This window comes from Prionailurus viverrinus, chromosome B3, assembly GCF_022837055.1.
Source record: "Prionailurus viverrinus isolate Anna chromosome B3, UM_Priviv_1.0, whole genome shotgun sequence".
In the NCBI taxonomy this organism is placed as follows: domain Eukaryota; kingdom Metazoa; phylum Chordata; class Mammalia; order Carnivora; family Felidae; genus Prionailurus; species Prionailurus viverrinus.
Window position 1 is genome coordinate 143,460,904 of NC_062566.1, and position 18,956 is coordinate 143,479,859.

The following is an 18,956-nucleotide window of genomic DNA, read 5'->3' on the forward strand; positions in this document are numbered from 1 at the left end:
CCAGATGGTTTGGAACTGGCATGTTTTCATTTTCATTTGCTTCCATGTATTTTTTATTGCTTCTGTAATTTCCTGAAAATCTCATTCCGCTTTTACTACAATGTTCTTTAACCTAATGTATTGGCAGTGTTGCTCAAATTTTTCTTGTGGTCGACTTCAAGTTTCATAGTGTTGTGGTTTGAAAATACGCATGGAATGATCTCAGTGTTTTTGTACTTGTAGAGGGCTGATTTGTGACATAGTATGTGATCTGTTCTGGAGAATGTTTCATGCACACTCAGAAAGAATGTGTATTCTGGTGCGTTAGAATGGAATGTTGTGAATATATCTGTTAAGTCCATTCAGTCCATGTGTCTTTCAAAGCCTTTGTTTCCTTATTGATTTTCAGCTTAGATTGTCTTTCCATTGTTGTAAGTGGAATGTTAACGTTCTCTATTACTACTGTTGTCTATTATCAATGAGTTTCTTTATCTTTCTTAGTAATTCAGTTATATATTTCAGTTCTTACATTTTTGGGTTATAAATATTTAAAGCTTCAGATCTTCTTGTTGGATAGACCCCCTTTATGATGATATACTGCCTTCCTGATCTCTTGTAACAAACTTTGGTTTGAAAACTAGTTAGTGTGATATGAGTGTGGTACTACAACTTTCTTTTGACGTCCATGAGTATGATAAATTGTTCACCCTCCCCTCACTTTCAATCTACAGGTGTTTTAGGTTGAAAATGAGTCAATCGTGTGCAGTGTAGAAGGATCTTGTATTTGTTTTTATCCATTCCGGTATCCTATGTCTGTTGATTGGGCATTTTGTCCATTTACATTCACAGTAATTATTGATAGATATAAACTTAGTGCCATAGTGTTACCTCCAAAGTCATTGTTTCTGGAGATTTTCTCTGTTTATTTCTAGTCTTTGTTACTTTTAGTCTTCCTTTCCCAGTCAAAGGGTCCCCTTTAATTTCTCGCAGGGCTGATTTAGAGGCCATGAACTTCTTTGGTTTTTGTTTGTCTGGGAAATTCTATCACTCCTTGTATCTGAATGACTGCCTTATGGAGAAAGTATTCTTAGCTGCATCATTTTCAGTTGCGCATGTTGAGGATACGATGCCACTCCCTACTTGCATGAAGGTTTCTGTAGAGACACATGCCATAGTTTTTTTTTTTTTTTTAATCTTCCCTTGTTAGTTAGCAACTTCTTTTGTGTTGATGCTTTTATGGTTTTCCTTTATCTGGATATGTTGCCATTTTCCTATGATAAGTCTCAGTGTTGGCCTGCTTTTTTTTTATTTTAATTGGTGTTCTCTCTGCCTCCTGGATGTGGATGTCTGTTTCCTTCCCCAGCTTGTGGAAATTTTCACTATATTCACTCAGCTAAAATGTATCCGCCTTTTTCTCCCTCTTATTCTTTTGGGACTCCTTTCAAAAGAATGTTATTACAGTTTATGGAGTTGCTGATTTCCCTAGGTGTATGTTTGTGATGCAATATTTTAATTTTCCTCTTCTTTCCAGCTTCATTTCCCCCATTTCCCTCATTTTTACTTCCCATGTGCTTGTTTGAACTGGAATATTGGTCTCCTCCGGCCCTTTTTCTGAGAGTTACATCATCAGCTCTCCACCTTCTGAGACTAGACACTAGTCAGAATCAGACAAAAATTACATCACTGGTTTTCCTGGGTCTTTTGCTGTGACAGTAGCTCATGGCACTTCTCAACATATTTAGTTATGGAAACCAATGACCTTTGGGTTGTGTTCCTCAGGGGAAGCTTGAGTAATACATGGAGATTGTTTGTCTCTCCTTTAGAGTAATTGAATAAAGCTGTAGCTCATTTAAAGTCCTGAGTAGCAAAGGGCTATGAAGAAAGAGTCACGTTGTTTGACTGGGACAAGGGCTGGGTGAGGATAAGGAGTAGCTGTGGGATCCTGTGGTCCTGGCTGCACAGGGAGCGCATCTGGGAATCCTGTAAAGGTGCAGCTGTTGTGCCTCAGGAAATCTGTAATTCACTCATGTTGAGGACAGGAGTAAGCAAATGCAAACAACTGTGTCTTTGTGCATGTTAGTCTACTTTCCCTATGACTACCCAGTTGCTAATTCAGAGAGTTAATATGTAAACACAGAATCATATAACCAGGAGGCTCCCCGGGGAAACTGCTGTGTGGACAGGAACCCCCAGACCCTGACAGGAAACCTGCCTGTAACCTCCATCTGCACCTGCGCCTGGGAACACAAAGGAGAATTGTGCATAGTGTGCGCCCCCTGGTGGTGCTGTTCCCCTCCAGCAGGGAGGTTTGTGTGTGAGCTCCCAGTGAGGTCCCCTCACTGTGTCTTTCACACAGTAATATGTGGCCGTGTCCTCGGTCTTGAGGCTGTTCATCTGCAGATACAGCGTGTTCTTGGCGTTGTCTCTGGAGATGGTGTATCGGCCCTTCACGGAGTCTGTGTAGGCTGTGCTACCTCCACTACCACTAATTGCTGCGACCCACTGCAGCCCCTTTCCTGGAGCCTGGCGGACCCAGTTCATTGCATAATTACTGAAGGTGAATCCAGAGGCCACACAGGTGAGTCTCAGGGACCCCCCCGGCTTCACCAGGTCTCCCCCAGACTCCACCAGCTGCACGTCACACTGGACACCTGCAGACACAAGACATCTTGGTCAGGAAACTGTCACGCATCCACTGTTTCGCTCATATCCATTCACTGACTCAGTGTCCCCCGTTCACCATGAATTACCTTTTAAAAGAGCAACCAGAAAAACCCAGCCCAGCACTAACTCCATGGTGAGGTGTGTGTGTTCTGTGCTGATCACAGAATGGGAACACCTGGGACTCCTGTGGCTGGGGCTCTTCTCCCACCTGCAGGGTCGGGGCTGGGCTGGTTTTATCAGCACAGAGAGGGCTTCATTTGCATGTCCTCTGACATATATATCAAGTTCCAGACTTAGATTTGATTCTGTAAAAGTGAATGACAGGGTTCGGGACGCACTACAATATTAGTTTGTGTGGATGGCTGTGTGACAATATGAAGAATTCTTTTTTTTTTTAGTTTTTGATTTTTTTTGTTTATTAATGGAGGCTTCGGCATAATCTTTAAGAAATATTTACCTCAACAGCATGATCATGCATTATTTTCTCTTAAAATATTTTAATTTTTTTATTATTAATTAGTATTTATTTTTAGTTTTAAAAATTAACATCCAAATTCGTTAGCATATAGTGCAACAATGATTTCAGGAGTAGATTCCTTAGTGCCCCTTACCAGTTTATCCCATCCCCCCTCCCACAACTCCCGTCCAGTAGCCCTCTGTTTGTTCTCCATATTTATGAGTCTCTTATGCTCTGCCCCCTCCATGTTTTCATATTATTTTGGTTTCCCTTCCCTTATGTTCATCTGTTTTGTCTCTTAATGTCCTCATATGAGTGAAGTCATATGATTTTTGTCTTTCTCTGACTGACTCATTTCACTTAGCCTAATACCCTCCAGTTCCATCCACATAGTTGCAAATGCCAAGATTTCACTGTTTTTGATTGCCGAGTAATACTCCATTGTATATATTTACCACTTCTTCTTTATCCATTCATCCATCGGTGGACATTTGGCTCTTTCCATACTTTGGCTATTGTTGATAGTGCTGCTATAAACATGGGGGTGCATGTGTCCCTTTGAAACAGAACACCTGTGTCCCATGGATAAATGCCTAGTAGTGCAATTTCTGGGTCATAAGGTAGTTCTGTTTTTAGTTTTTTGAGGAATCTCCATACAGTTTTCCAGAGTGGCTGCACCAACTTGCATTGCCCCCCAAAATGGAAAAGAGATCCTCTCTCTGCATCCTCGCCAACATCTGTTGTTGCCTGAGTTGTTAATGTTAGCCCTTCTGACAGGTGTCAGGTGGTATCTCATTGGGGTTTTGATTGGCATTTCCATGATGATGAGTGGTGTGGAGCATTTTTTCATGTGTCGGTTGGCCATCTGGATGTCTTCTTTGGAGAAGTGTGTATTCATGCCTTTTTCCCATTTCATCACTGGATTGTGTTTTGAGTGTTGAGTTTGATAAATTCTTTATAGATTTTGGATACTAACTCTTTATCGGAGATGTCATTTGCAAATATATTCTCCCATTCTGTCAGTTGAATTTTAGTTTTGCTGATTGTTGCCTTCACTATGCAGAAACTTTTGATTTTGATGAGGTCCCAGTAGTTCATTTTTGCTTTTTTTACCCTTGCCTCTAGGGACATGTTGAGTAGGAAGTTGGTGCGGCCAAGACCAAAGATGTTTTTGCCTGCTTTCTGCTCGAGGATTTTGATGGCTTCCTGACTTACATTGAGGTCTTTCATCCATTTTGAGTTTATTTTTGTGTATGGTGTAAGAAAATGGTCCTGGTTCATTCTTCTGCATGTCGCTGTCCAGTTTTCCCAGCACCACTTGCTGAAGACACTGTCTTTATTCCATTGGATAGTCTTTCCTGCTTTGTCAAAGATTAGTTGGCCATACATTTGTGGGTCCATTTCTGGATTTTGTATTCTGTTCCATTGATCTGAGTGTCTGTTCTTGTTTTTTTTTTAATTTTTTTTGGCATTTATTTATTACTTTTCAGGGACAGAGACAGAGCATGAGCGGGGGAGTGTCAGAGAGAGAGGAAGACACAGAATTCCAAGCAGGCTTCAGCTCTGAGCTGTCAGCACAAAGCCTGATGTGGGACTCTAAGTCACGAACTGCCAGATCGTGACCTGAGTCAAAGTCGGATGCTTAACAGACTGATCCACTCAGATGCCCCTGAGTGTCTGTTCTTGTGCCAGTACCATACTGTCTTGATGATTACAGCTTTGAAGTATAGCTTGAAGTCTGGGATTGTGATGCCTCCTGCTTTGGTTTTCTTTTTCAAGATTTCTTTGGCTATTCGGCGGCTTTTCTGGTTCCATACAAATTTTAGGATTATTTTTTCTAGCTCTGTGAAGAATGCTGGTGTCACTTTAATCAGGATTGCATTGAATATGCAGATTGCTTTCGGTACTATCAGCATTTTAACAATATTTGTTCTTCCTATTCAGAAGCATGGAATCTTTTTCCATATTTTGTCTTCTTCAGTTTCTTTCATAAGCTTTCTCTAGTTTTCAGTTTAAAGATTTTTCGCCTCTTTGGTTAGATTTATTCCTGGGTATTTTATGGTTTTTGGTGCTACTGTAAATGGGATAGATTCCTTGATTTCTCTTTCTGTTGCTTCATTGTTGGTGTATAGGAATGCAACCGATTTCTCGGCATTGATTTTATATCCTGCCACTTGGCTGAATTCATGAATCAATTCTAGCAGTTTTTTGGTGGGGTATTCTGGGTTTTCCATATAGAGTATCATGTCATCTGTGAAGAGTGAAAGTTTGACCGTCTCCTGGCTTCGGGCTCTGGGCTGATGGCTCAGAGCTTGGAGCCTGTTTCCGATTCTGTGTCTCCCTCTCTCTCTGCCCCTCCTCCGTTCATGCTCTGTCTCTCTCTGTCCCAAAAGTAAATAAACGTTGAAAAAAAACCAAAAAAACTGGATAGTGGTTTATCAGTTTGTTAATTCTTTCAAAGAACAAGCTTTTAGTTTCATTGATCTATTCTACTTTTTTTTGCTTTTGTTAGCATTAATTTTTGCTCTAATCTTTATTATTTTCTGTCTTCTGGTTTTGGATTTTATTTTCTGTTCTTTTTCTAGCTTTTTACGTGTAATGTTAGGTTGTGTATCTGAGATCTTTCTTCCTTCTTTAGGAAGGCGTGGATTGCTATATACTTTCCTCTTATGACTGCCTTTGCTGCATCCTGGAGGTTTGCATTGCGGTTTTATCATTTTCATTGACTTCCATATCCTTTTTAATTTCCTCTGTAACTGTGTGGTTAGCCCATACATTCTTTACTAGGATGATCTTCAGTCTCTCATTATTTGTTACCTTTCCAATATTTTTCTTGTGGTTGATTTTGAGTTCATGGCATTGTGGTCTGAAAATATGCATGGTATGATCTCGATCTTTTTGTACTTACTTAGGGCTGATTTGTGTTCCAGTATGTGGTCTATTCTGGAGAAAATTCCATGTGCACTGGAGAAGAATGCATATTCTTTTGCTTTAGTATGAAATGTTCTGAATATATCCGTTAAGTCCATCTGGTCCAGTGTGGAATTCAAAGCCATTGTTTCTTGTTGATTTTTTGATTAGATGATCTATCCATTGCTGTGAGCGTTGAAGTCTCCTACTGTTATGGAATTCTTTCGATGAGTTTATTTATGTTTGTGATTAATTGATTTCTATATTTGTGTACTCTCACATTTGGCGCATAAATGTTTACAATTGCTAGGTCCTCTTGGTGGATAGACCCTTTGATTATGAATGATATAATGCCCTTCTGCATGTCTTGAGGCAATCTTTATTTTAAAGTCTAGATTGTCTGATATCAGTATGGCTACTCCAGCTTTCTTTTGTTGACCATTAGCATGATAGATGGTTCTCCATCCCCTTATTTTCAATCTGGAGGTGTCTTTAGGTCTAAAGTGGGTCTCTTGCAAAAAGCATATAGATGGATCTTGTTTTCTTCTCCATTCTGTTACTCTGTGTCTTTGATTAGGGCATTGAGTCCATTGACATTTAGAGTGAGTACTGAAAGATACGAATTTATTGGCATTATGATGCTTGTAGAGTTGGAGTTTCTGGTGGTGTTCTTTGATCTTTCTAATATTTGTTTCTTTTGGTATGTATTTATTTATATAGATACATTTTCATCTTTTCTCCCCTCATAGATTCCCCCTTAAAATTTATGGCAGGACTGGTTTAGTGGTCACAAACTCATTTAATTTTTGTTTGTCTGGGAATCTTTTTTATCTGTCCTTCTATTTTGAATGACAGTCTTGCTGGATACAGAATTCTTGGCTGCATATTTTTCTGATTTAGCACACTGAATATATCTCACCTCTCATTTCTGGCCTGTCAAGTTTCTGTGGATAGGTCTGCTGCAAACCTGATCTGTCTTCCCTTGTAAGTTAGGGACTTTGTTTCCCTGTTGGTTTTTTTGATTCTCTCCTTGCCTGAGTACTTTGTCAATTTGAATATGATATGCCTTGTTGATGTTCAGTTTTTGTTGAATCTAATGGGAATCCTCTGTGCTTCCTGGATTTTGATGTCTGTGTCTTTGCCCAGGTTAGGAAAGTTTTCCGCTATGATTTGCTCACATAATCCTTCCACCCCTATTTCTCTCTTCCACTTCTGGGACCCCTATGATTCTCATGTTGTTCCTTTTTAATGAGTCACTGAATTCAATTCTATAATTCTCAAATCTTGCTCTTTTGCCTTAATCTCCCTCTATTTTTCTGCTTCGTTATTCTCTATAAGGTTGTCCTCTGTATCGCTGATTCTCTGTTCTGCCTCATCCATCCGTGCCACCGCTGCATCCATCCGTGATTGCAGCTCAGTTATAGCATTTTTAATTTCATTCTGTCTATTTTTTACTTCTTTTATCTCTGCAGATAGGTATTCTAATCTATTTTTGACTGCAGCTAGTATTATTATTGTGATTCTAAATTCTGGTTCAGACATCTCACTTGTACCTGTGTTGGTTAAATCCGTGGCTGTTGTTTCTTTGTGCTCTTTCTTTTGGGCTGAATTCCTTCGTTTTGTCATTTTGAGGAGAGAAAAGGAATTAACGAGGTAGCAAAATTGAAATAAAAAGGTAAAATTACAGAAATATTAAAATTAAAAATTAAACACACAACACACGAATCGAACAGATAATGCTAGATCCTAGGTGTGTTTTGGTCTGTGTGTTGAAAGTGGTTTGACATGGGGCGCCTGGGTGGTGCAGTCGGTTAAGCGTCCGACTTCAGCCAGGTCATGATCTCGCAGTCCGTGAGTTGGAGCCCCGCGTCAGGCTCTGGGCTGATGGCTCAGAGCCTGGAGCCTGTTTCCGATTCTGTGTCTCCCTCTCTCTCTGCCCCTCCCCTGTTCATGCTCTGTCTCTCTCTGTCCCAAAAATAAATAAACGTTGAAATGAAAGTGGTTTGACAGATTAGAGAAATAAAAGGGGGGGGGAGAAAAAAAAGGAAATAATTTGATAATTTGAAAAAATGAATACATTGAAGTTGATTAAAATGAAATGATGGGAGTAGAGTTTGAAAAAATATACACAAAATTAAAGAATATAGTATAAAAAAGTAAGGAAAATATTTTCAATAAAAATTAAAAATAAATGTGATTATTTTCTTTTTCTGTATTCAAGAAAAAAGAAAGAAACGAAAAAAAGATTAAAAAAAGGAAAAAAAGGAAATCATTTGAAAACTCAAAAAGTGAATACACTGTAGTAGACTAAAAGAAAATGATGGAAGTAAAATAGAAATTGATAAAATTTACATAAAAGCAAACAATATAGTAAAAAAATTAAATAAAAATATTTTTAATATGAATTGAAAGTAAAATGAAGTCTTTCTCTTTCTGCATTCAAGAAAACAACAGAGACAAAGAAGAGAAAAAAAGAAAAGAAAGAAAAATTAAAAAGGAAACTTTGGAAATTTGAAAAGGGGAATACACAGAAGTAGACTAAAATAAAATGATGGAAGTAAAAGAGAATTTGAAAACAATGACACAGGTGTAAAAAAATATACTAATAAAAATAAAGAAAAATATTTTTAATAAAAATTGATAATGAATATCTTTTTCTGCATTCAAGAAAAAGTAAAGAAGTGTAAAAGAGAAAAAATGAAAAGAAAGAAAATTGACTAGATGAACCTGCTAACATATTGATGCAGGACTGAAATTACTTCGTTATCCCCTAGATGTCAGTCTATGTAGTTCTTTATAGTCCATAAACTAAGCGGCAGTGAGACTTGTGTTCCTGAAGAGCCAAGTTGGCCCAGTTTGTCAGGGCTGATTGTAATGGCACCGTTCTCCAGTAGATGGCGCTTCTAGCCTCCTGGGGTGGATTGTTACAGTGCTTGTAGGTGTGTATGCGCATGCACGGGAGAGGTGAAAATGGCGCCACCCAGCTACCCAGCCTGTTCTCCCAGATCAGCAATCGCACACCCGTCCTCTGTCTTCAGCTCTCATCCATTCCCCGCTCCTTCACTCTCCGTGACCAGGCCCCAGGGTGCACCTCTCTTCCAAGTTTTGTCACAGACGCGGCTGTTTTGCCCAGTCCCTTACGTCTAAAGGACCGCGGCTTTGACCTGTTCTGCCCCCTGTGGGAGGGACTCACCAAGCAATGGCCGAATGAGCAATGGCTGAATATCAGCTGCACCCAGGAAAGCTTGGTGGACCCTGTTGTTGCTGATGCCCCGAGACTGTGGCCAGGTGCCAGCCCACCCCAGAAAACGTTCACAAGAGTGTGTAGCATCAGCCTTTCATGGCTTATGGAAAATCACAACACACGTCTGGCACCAGGCTTCACCCTAAAAGACCTTGTTCCAGCACCAGCGAATGTGGCCGTTTTCTTGGGTCTGCTGGGGCCAGGTGGCTTTGGCAGTCTCCACCAAATGTCCTTCTAGCAGTGGAACTGCCTCTCCCTATGTGGCCTGAGAACATCCCAGACCCCACTCTGTTCCTGGGGATTCACCTTTCCCAGCAAAGCACCGCCAAGTATTGAGCTACAGATTTGCAGCCTTTGCGCTCCCCTTGTTTACAGTCTTAATGGAATTTAAATCCTCTCCTTTCTCCCTTCTCCCTTCTTAGTTTAGTCCCTGTGGCTGTTTCAAATTTTCCACTTTCTCTCCAGCTGTTTTTGGGGAGGGGTGCTTTTCCTGTATTCTCCCCTACTCCCCAGGGTCCGTCCTCTCTCCACCCGCAAAAGCACATCCCTTCCCGCAACTTCTCACTCCCAAAGGTCACCTCTCCATGCCATGTTCTTGTTGAATTCTGTGGTTCAGGTTGTGCAGATTGTTGTGTTAATCCTCAATCAGTTTTCTAGGTGTGTAGGATGGTTTAGTGTTGGTCTGGCTGTATTTCATGGACGTGAGACACACAAAAATCTTCTTTGTTTTTCTGCCAATCTGTCTTGCCCCATTGACTGCCTAATCCAACTGAGCATTTGAGGATATTATGCCATTCCCTTCTTTCCTGCAGGTTTCTGTGGACACTTCTGCCATACTCTTTTTTATCTTCCTTTATTCGTTAGCAAACTCTTTTGTCTTCGTGCTTATAGTTTTTTTTATCTGTGTATTTTGTGAATTTTACTAAGTTATGCCTCAGAGTTGGCCTGCTTTTTTGTTTTTTAATTTTAATGGGAGTTCTCTGTGACTCATAGATGTGGACGTCTGTTTCCTTCACCATTTAGTGGAAATTTTCCACTCTAATGCACTCAGATAAAACTTCTCCCCTTTTTTCTCTCTCTCTTCTTCTTCTGGTACTCCTTTGTAAATAATTTTATTACACTCCATGGAGTTGCTGAATTCCCTAAGTATACATTTGTGATGCAATATTTTAATTTTCCTCTTCTTTCCTGCTTCATTTCTCACAAAATTTTATCTTCTATGTCACTCATTCATCTGCTTCTTTCTGCCTTGCGTTCATTATATCCAATCAGTTTCACATCTCGGTTACAGGATTAAAAAATTTCAGCCTGACTGGGTTATAGGTCTTTTCCATCTGCAGTCAGGGTGTCCTCATGTCTTCTACGCTTTCTCAAGCACAGCTAGTATCCTTATGATAGTTTTAAAAGTTCAGTTTTCTTATGATAGGTTTTAAATTCTATTTGAGGCAATTATTTATATGTGTTTTTTTAATTTTTTTTTTAATTTTTTTTTCAACGTTTATTTATTTTTGGGACAGAGAGAGACAGAGCATGAACGGCGGAGGGGCAGAGAGAGAGGGAGACACAGAATCGGAAACAGGCTCCAGGCTCTGAGCCATCAGCCCAGAGCCTGACGCGGGGCTCGAACTCACGGACCGCGAGATCGTGACCTGGCTGAAGTCGGACGCTTAACCGACTGCGCCACCCAGGCGCCCCTATATGTGTTTTAATGATATCCCTGGCAATGTACTTTTATTGGTTTTTCTTTTGGAATGAATTCCTCCATCATTCTGTATGTCCATGTCTCCGCTTTCTTAAGTGTTTTAGGAAAATCCTGTTATGTTTTCTGCTTCTAGAGGAGTGTCTTTTTTGAGAAATGTTTACATACTGTTTTCAACCGGACATTCTGGAAGCATTTCTTGCATGTGCTGTGTGCACTGTGCTGTCATGTATTGGCTGCTCTGTCCCTCAGGTCAGTCGTCTGCAGAGTTCTCCTTGCCTCCAGGGGAGAGTTTTTCAACTTTGTCCATAGTGCTGTGAGTTTTAACTGGTGAGTTTGGTCTGCTTTTTAAAAGAGGCTAATTCCTATTTCCCCTATATTTGAAGCCATGCCTTACTATATTATCAGTAGACTTGGTGCCTGTGGGGGTATATGGTGGTCTTTGGAGGGAGGGGCGTGATGCTGGTCTGGGTTCCAGGCACTCTTTTCCTAGTAAGGAAGCTTCTGAGGAAGGCAAGGGGGGTGGATCTTGGTGTCAGTGGCTCAGCATTTATTGGGGGGTGCTGTGCTGCTCACTGATTTTGTCCATGCTGATTGGTGGGAGGAAATATTGGCATCAGCTCCCCCTCTAGTCCCTGCAGTTGGAGTTCCCCACCGCCCCTGTTCAGGAAGCCCTCACACAGAGAGAACAATCTGTACTCATGGGTCCCAGGCTTCCTTCAGAGCCCTGCTTTCACCCTGTCTGTGTCCAAGCCATTGACACACCTGGCAGCTCAGGGCTCTTATGTTTTATCTCAGGAGCTCTAGCTGGGTTTGAATGCACCAAATTTTATGAACTCAATGTGACAGGGACCCACTGATCTTCTGGGAGAGTGTCTCTCTGTGCTGTGGCTGGAACTGGTTATCCCAGAAGGGCAGTTGCATAAAAACTAGGGCTTGGAGTTCTTGGTGAAGAACAACAAGAGGACAGCGTACAGTTAGCTGCTCTCAGAAGAGGCTCCTATGGTATTGACCAGGGTAGTGCAATGGTGCCTGTCAGCTCTCCTGCCCAACGAGAGGCAAGGCCCCGTCTCCCAAATGAACTCCAAGAAGATAACTGTCTCACCAATATGACACAGGGGATCCTAAAACCGCAGCATTCCCTATGGGCCTCGGGCCTCCTTCTCCACAGGAGCACTGCTATGCCCACCAGGCTCCATCCCAGTGATATCATGGACTTCTAAATCTTCAGTTTTTGAACTCGACTTTTACAGCAGGTTGACTTGTGATGATTAGTTGTATGTGTTATCTTGACTGCGTCATGGGTGCCCAGATTCACAACTGTTTCTGTGTATGTCTGTGATGAGTTTCCAGAAGAGATTGGCATTTCCATCCATGGTTTCTTTCTGCCTGGGCATCATCCATTCCATTATAGTTCTGAGTAGAATCTGATGCAGAGGGAGGAAGAATTCCCTCATTTTTGCTTCCCATGTGCTTGTTTGAAGTGGAATATTGGTCTCTTCCTGCCCTTGTTCTGAGAGTTATATCATCAGGTCTCCAAGTTCTGAGACTAGACACTAGTTCAGAATCAGATGAGAATTACACCACAGGTTTTCCAGGCTCCCCAACTTGTGACAGTAGATCATGGGACTTCTCAATATATTTTGTCGTGGAAACCAATGTGCTTTGGGTTCTGTTGCTCAAGGGAATCCTGACTAATACATGGAGATGATTTATCTCTTGTTTAGAAGAATTGAATAAAGCTGTAGCTCATTTAAAGTCCTAAGTAGCAAAGTGCCATGAAGGAAATGTCACATTGTTTGATTGGGACAAGGGCTGGGTGAAGATAATGGGGAGCTGTGGGAGCTTGTGGTCCTGGCTGCACAGGGAGTGCATCTGGGACTCCTGTAAAGGTTCAGCTGTTGTGCCTCTGGAAATCTGCAATTCACTCATTTTGAGGGACAGGAGTAAGCAATGCAAACAACTTTTTCTTTTGTGCATGTTAGGGTAGTTTTCCTATGACGACAATGATCTAATTCACACAGTTAATAGGTAAACACAGAATCCTGTGTCCAGAGAGGCTCCCTGGAGAAACTGCTGTGTGGAGAGGAAGACCCAGCCTGACAGGAAACCTGCCTGTAACCTTCATCTGCACCTGCGCCTGGGAACACAAAGCAGATTTGTGCATAGTGTGCGCCCCCTGGTGGTGCTGACCCCCTCCGGCAGGGAGGTTTTATGTCTAGGCTCCCAGTGAGGTTGCCTCACCTTGTCTCTTGCACAGTAATATTTGGCCGTGTCCTCGGCCCTCAGGTTGTTCATCTGCAGATACAGTGCGTTCTTGGCGTTGTGTCTGGAGATGGTGAATCAGCCCTTCACAGAGTCTGCGTAGCTTGTGCTACATCCACTACTAATAATTGTTGAGACCCACTGCAGCCCCTTCCCTGGAGTCTGGTGGACCCAGTTCCTGCTGGAACTACTGAAGGTAAATCCAGAGGCTACACAGGTGAGGCTCAAGGACCCCCCAGGCTTCACCAGGTCTCCTCTAGACTCCACCAGCTAGCTGCACGCCACACTGGACACCTGAAGACACAAGACATCTTGGTCAGGAAACTGTCACACATCTACTGGTTCTAATTCATATCCACTCACATACTCATTGTCTCCTGTTCACCACGAATTACCTTTTAAATGAGCAACCAGGAAAACCCAGCCAAGCACAAACTCCATGGTGAGGTTTCTGTGTTCTGTGCTGATCACAGGATGGGAACACCTGGGACTCCTGGGGTTGGGGCTCCTCTCCAGCTGCAGTGTAGGGGCTGGGTTGGTTTTATCAGCACAGACAAGGCCCCATTTGCATGTGCTCTGACATATATATCAAACTCCATACTTAATTTGATTCTTTAAATTTGAACGACAGGGTTAGTAACGCACTTTACATTAGTTTTTGTGGATGGTGCTGTGACAATGTGAATAATTCTAATCGGTGAGAATAGTTATATTTGCAGACGTGTGTGCATTTTTCCAGGTCTTTCATCAACAAAGGTCATTATTACTCTGCAAGTTTTTACATATTTTTTTAAGTTTAACCCAAAATACTTTATTCTGTGTCATTTTCACTTGTATAATTTTGTTATTTGTTTTGGATATATTTCCATGCTGGTGTGAAAAATAACAGTTTTTTTGTTGTTGTTGTTGTTCATTTTGTAATCTGCAATCTCCCTCATTGTTAAAAGTAGTTCTAATATTTTTTGTTGTATCTCTAGGGTTTTCTTATGTTTAAGGTCACGTCATCTGGAAACATAATGTTTCTCCCTTCCTACTGATTTAAATGTCTTTTATTTTTTTTATTCCCTATTTTTCCTGGTTAGATGTTCCAGTTGTAGGAGAAGAAAGCTTTTACCTTCTTTTCTTCCTGGATTTAGCCAGTGTAAGGATTCAATTGACATAAGACATATCTACAGGAGAGAATAAATTTCATTTTGCAAGTGCCTGACCTTCCTAATGATATGACACCCAGAGAAAGGACAAAGCAGGTGGCACTTGTGATTTTCAGACAACAAAACATTGGATTTGGCAACAGTTAAGTTTGGGGTATTATGTTAGTCACCAAGCAACTAGGTTTGTTTGCACAGCCTTCTTGTCCCTGCGTTCCTTATTCTGGTGCTAAGGATGGTTCTTCCTCCTGGTACACGGGAGGGAGATTTATATCCTGCTGTCAAGGGACGATGGCGAGTCTGAGTGTCCTTGGACTATTTCTCAAGTGACATTCATCCAAATAAGCAGTGTGACAAGATGACATAGTTTGAGGTGGCATATGTATTCTTCATGTTATCATGGGGAATACTGATGTTAGGGGTGACCATCATTGCCTGGCTCCTGATTTGACAGGAAAGCCTTCAGCATTTTACCATTCAATATGCTGTCAGGTGTGGGCTTTTCATAGTGGCCATGATCATGTGGAGGTAATTTCCTTCAGTTCCTTTTTAATTGGGTTCTTTTTAAATGATGGACATGTGTTGAATTTTGTCTAATGTTTTTTTGAATCAATTAATGATGGCTTTGATTCAATCATACCCTCTTTTAATGGAAGACATCACATTTATTCATTTGTGTATGTTGAAGGATGCTTGCATCCCTGGAGTGAATCACACTGGATTATGTTGTATGATCCTCTCAATGTTCGGTTGAATTCAGTATGCTCAGATTTTGTGAAGGAATTTTTCATGTATGTTCATTTGAGATAGTGACCTGTAGTTTCCCTTCTTGTGGTGTCTTTCTTTGGTTTGGTGTGAGAGCAATGCTCTCCTCACAAAATGCACTTGGGAGTGCTGTTTTTTATCAATGTTTTGTAATAGTTTGAGAAATATTGGCATTAATTCCTCTTTAAATACTTAGTAGAAGTTTTAATAAAGCCATGGACTCCTATGCAGATTTTTTGAAGGGTGAGGTTTTAGATAGAGAAATCTTATTAATTTTTCATTTGTTCATTTTGTATTTTTCCATGAAACAGTCTTGGTGGACTACATTATGGCATAAAATGTGTAATTTGTTTTTGGTGATCTAATTTTTGGCCTATAAATATCTAAGTTTTTCTTTAATGATCCTTTTCATGTCTTTAGTTAAGTTATGTCTCCTCCTCTTTCAATTCTGATTGCATTTGTTTGAGTCTTCCCTATTTACCTAGGCTACCTATTTTTTTTCAAATTTTACTTACTTTTCCAAATACAATTTTTTATGTAACTGATTTGTTTTCTGTATTTGTGGTAGTCTCTATTTTCTGTCTGCTTTACCTTTTTATGTTATTTTTATGTTTATCTTTTTATGTCAGTAAAAATGCCAATGAGTTTTTTTAGGGAATCTGAAAAATATACTAATTCATATGGAACCGCACAACACATGGAAGCAAGAAAACAATCATGAAGCGGAGAGAACCTGGAGACATCACACTTCTCTCTTTCTAAAGATATTGCAGAGGTACATTAACCACAACAGTGTGCTGCTGGCATCAAATGAGACATATAGATCAGTGGAGCAGATTACAGAGCCCAGAAGTAGAAGTTTGAAGATGCAGTCAGCAAATCTTCCATGAGATTTCCAAAAATGTGCAGTGGGGGTAGGATAGTGTCTCCTAAACATGGTGTTGACTTGGGGCACCTGTGTGGCTCAGTATGTTAAGCATCCAACTTCCGCTCAGGTCATGATCTCATGGTTTGTGGGTTCGAGCCTCACATCAGGCTCCTGCTGACAGCTCAGAGCCTGGATTCTGTACCTCTGTCTCTCTCTGTGCCTCTCTACCCATGATGTGTCTCTCTCCCTCAAAAACAAAGTAAAAATTAAAAAATAGTATTGATATATACATGCAAAATAATAACATTTGGCCATAATCTTGCTTCATACATATACGTCGACACACACAAAAAAATCTCTAAATGGATGAAGGATTAAGAAGAACACTTGAAGTTAAATGCCTTCAAAGAAAACATGAAAGATAAACGTCATGACATTCACTTGAGAATGATTGATTTGATATAAAAACAAAGTCACAGAGAACAAAGCAGGCAAGGGGGACTACACCATACTAGAAAAGGGGCAAGCAAATATTTGCAGAGCTGGAAGGCAGTCTATGGGAGGGTAGACATTACAATAAAAAATATTGAAAAGGAGTTAATATCCAAAATTCAGGAGGGACAATAAGGTGTTCTCATTTCCCGGCCATCAGACCACACCTCAAGCTTCCCCCTTTCCCTAATGGAGACCCACCTCCATTCAAAGTGCTCCTCAGAGGATGAGTCTTAAAGATGTGCCCACTAGTCTCTAGGCCTCACATGCACAAGAGGATGGATTGCCCCCAGTGCAGAGCCTGTGCTCAGGGGGCCTGAGAAAGGAACTGCCCCCACCCATCAGTAGCCAGATGCCCTGTCTTGCTGCAGAGGGAGGACCTGACCCTGTGATAGACTCTGTTACCGCAGGATGTTCTTGCTTTACCTCCTCACCGTGTAACACCCCGATCTTGTGAGTAAAGAAAGAACAGAAATTGATTCAGAAGGCAAAGCTACTGATTTGTACAATGTAGGAACCATAAAGTCTTTTGTTATCTATTACTCACCCCACCCCCCACTTTTGTCCCTAACCAGGCTGCCGCTGATGCCTCAATTCCTGGTGATGAAGATGCATTACTGGGATGAACCTCTGCTCAACTTTCTTGTCAATGCCATTGCACTCTGATTCACAAGTTCTCTTTTCATGTATGCTTGGGGAAGGCAACTAAGTTGGGCTCAATATTACTCCAAGTTCTTTTTTTTTTAATTTAAATATGATACTTCCAATTTATTTTTTTTTATTTTTTTTCATTTTTATTTTTATTTTTTTATTTTTTTTTTCAGTTTGATGATTCATTGATTATGTTTATTGTCTTCAGTAACAAAAATAAATTTATTAAAGTGTGCTGATCTTTACAAAATAATATATTTTACTTCAGACCTCTATTTGATTTTTTTTATATATGAAATTTATTGTCAAATTGGTTTCCATACAACACCCAGTGCTCATCCCAAAAGGTGCCTCCTCAATGCCCATCACCCACCCTCTCCTCCCTCCCACCCCCCATCAACCCTCAGTTTGTTCTCAGTTTTTAACAGTCTCTTATTCTTTGGCTGTCTCCCACTCTAACCTCTTTTTTTTTTCCTTCCCCTCCCCCATGGGTTCCTGTTAAGTTTCTCAGGATCCACATAAGAGTGAAACCATATGGTATCTGTCTTTCTCTGTATGGCTTATTTCACTTAGCATCACACTCTCCAGTTCCATCCATGTTGCTACAAAAGGCCATATTTCATTTTTTCTCATTGCCACGTAGTACTCCATTGTGTATATAAACCACAATTTCTTTATCCATTCATCAGTTGATGGACATTTAGGCTCTTTCCATAATTTGGCTATTGTTGAGAGTGCTGCTATGAATATTGGGGTACAAGTGCCCCTATGCATCAGTACTCCTGTATCCCTTGGATAAATTCCTAGCAGTGCTATTGCTGGGTCATAGGGTAGGTCTATTTTTAATTTTCTGAGGAACCTCCACACTGCTTTCCAGAGTGGCTGCACCAGTTTGCATTCCCACCAACAGTGCAAGAGGGTTCCCGTTTCTCCACATCCTCTCCAGCATCTATAGTCTCCTGATTTGTTCATTTTAGCCACTCTGACTGGCATGAGGTGATACCTGAGTGTGGTTTTGATTTGTATTTCCCTGATAAGGAGCAACGCTGAACATCTTTTCAAGTGCCTGTTGGTCATCCGGATGTCTTCTTTAGAGAAATGTCTATTCATGTTTTCTGCCCATTTCTTCACTGGGTTATTTGTTTTTCGGGTGTGGAGTTTGGTGAGCTCTTTATAGATTTTGGGTACTAGCCCTTTGTCCGATATGTCATTTGCAGATATCTTTTCCCATTCCGTTGGTTGCCTTTTGGTTTTGTTGGTTGTTTCCTTTGCTGTGCAGAAGCTTTTTATCTTCATAAGGTCCCAGTAATTCACTTTTGCTTTTAATTCCCTTGCCTTTGGGGATGTGTCGAGTAAGAGATTGCTACGGCTGAGGTCAGAGAGGTCTTTTCCTGCTTTCTCCTCTAAGGTTTTGATGGTTTCCTGTCTCACATTTAGGTCCTTTATCCATTTTGAGTTTATTTTTGTGAATGGTGTGAGAAAGTGGTCTAGTTTCAACCTTCTGCATGTTGCTGTCCAGTTCTCCCAGCACCGTTTGTTAAAGAGGCTGTCTTTTTTCCATTGGATGTTCTTTCCTGCTTTGTCAAAGATGAGTTGGCCATACGTTTGTGGGTCTAGTTCTGGGGTTTCTATTCTATTCCATTGGTCTATGTGTCTGTTTTTGTGCCAATACCATGCTGTCTTGATGATGACGGCTTTGTAGTAGAGGCTAAAGTCTGGGATTGTGATGCCTCCTGCTTTGGTCTTCTTCTTCAAAATTCCTTTGGCTATTTGGGGCCTTTTGTGGTTCCATATGAATTTTAGGATTGCTTGTT

General features: G+C 40.8%; 1 gene segment (V, D, J or C); it reads right to left on the minus strand.

Annotated features, from left to right (window-relative positions):
- LOC125168149 (immunoglobulin heavy variable 3-23-like) overlaps nt 1-13,726 on the minus strand; it is a 31,928-nt gene extending 18,202 nt beyond the window's left edge. The window contains 2 exon segments of the V gene segment in view: nt 2,320-2,630; nt 13,614-13,726. Coding sequence covers nt 2,320-2,630; nt 13,614-13,659 — 357 coding nt within the window.
- Nucleotides 13,727-18,956: the final 5,230 nt, after the last annotated feature.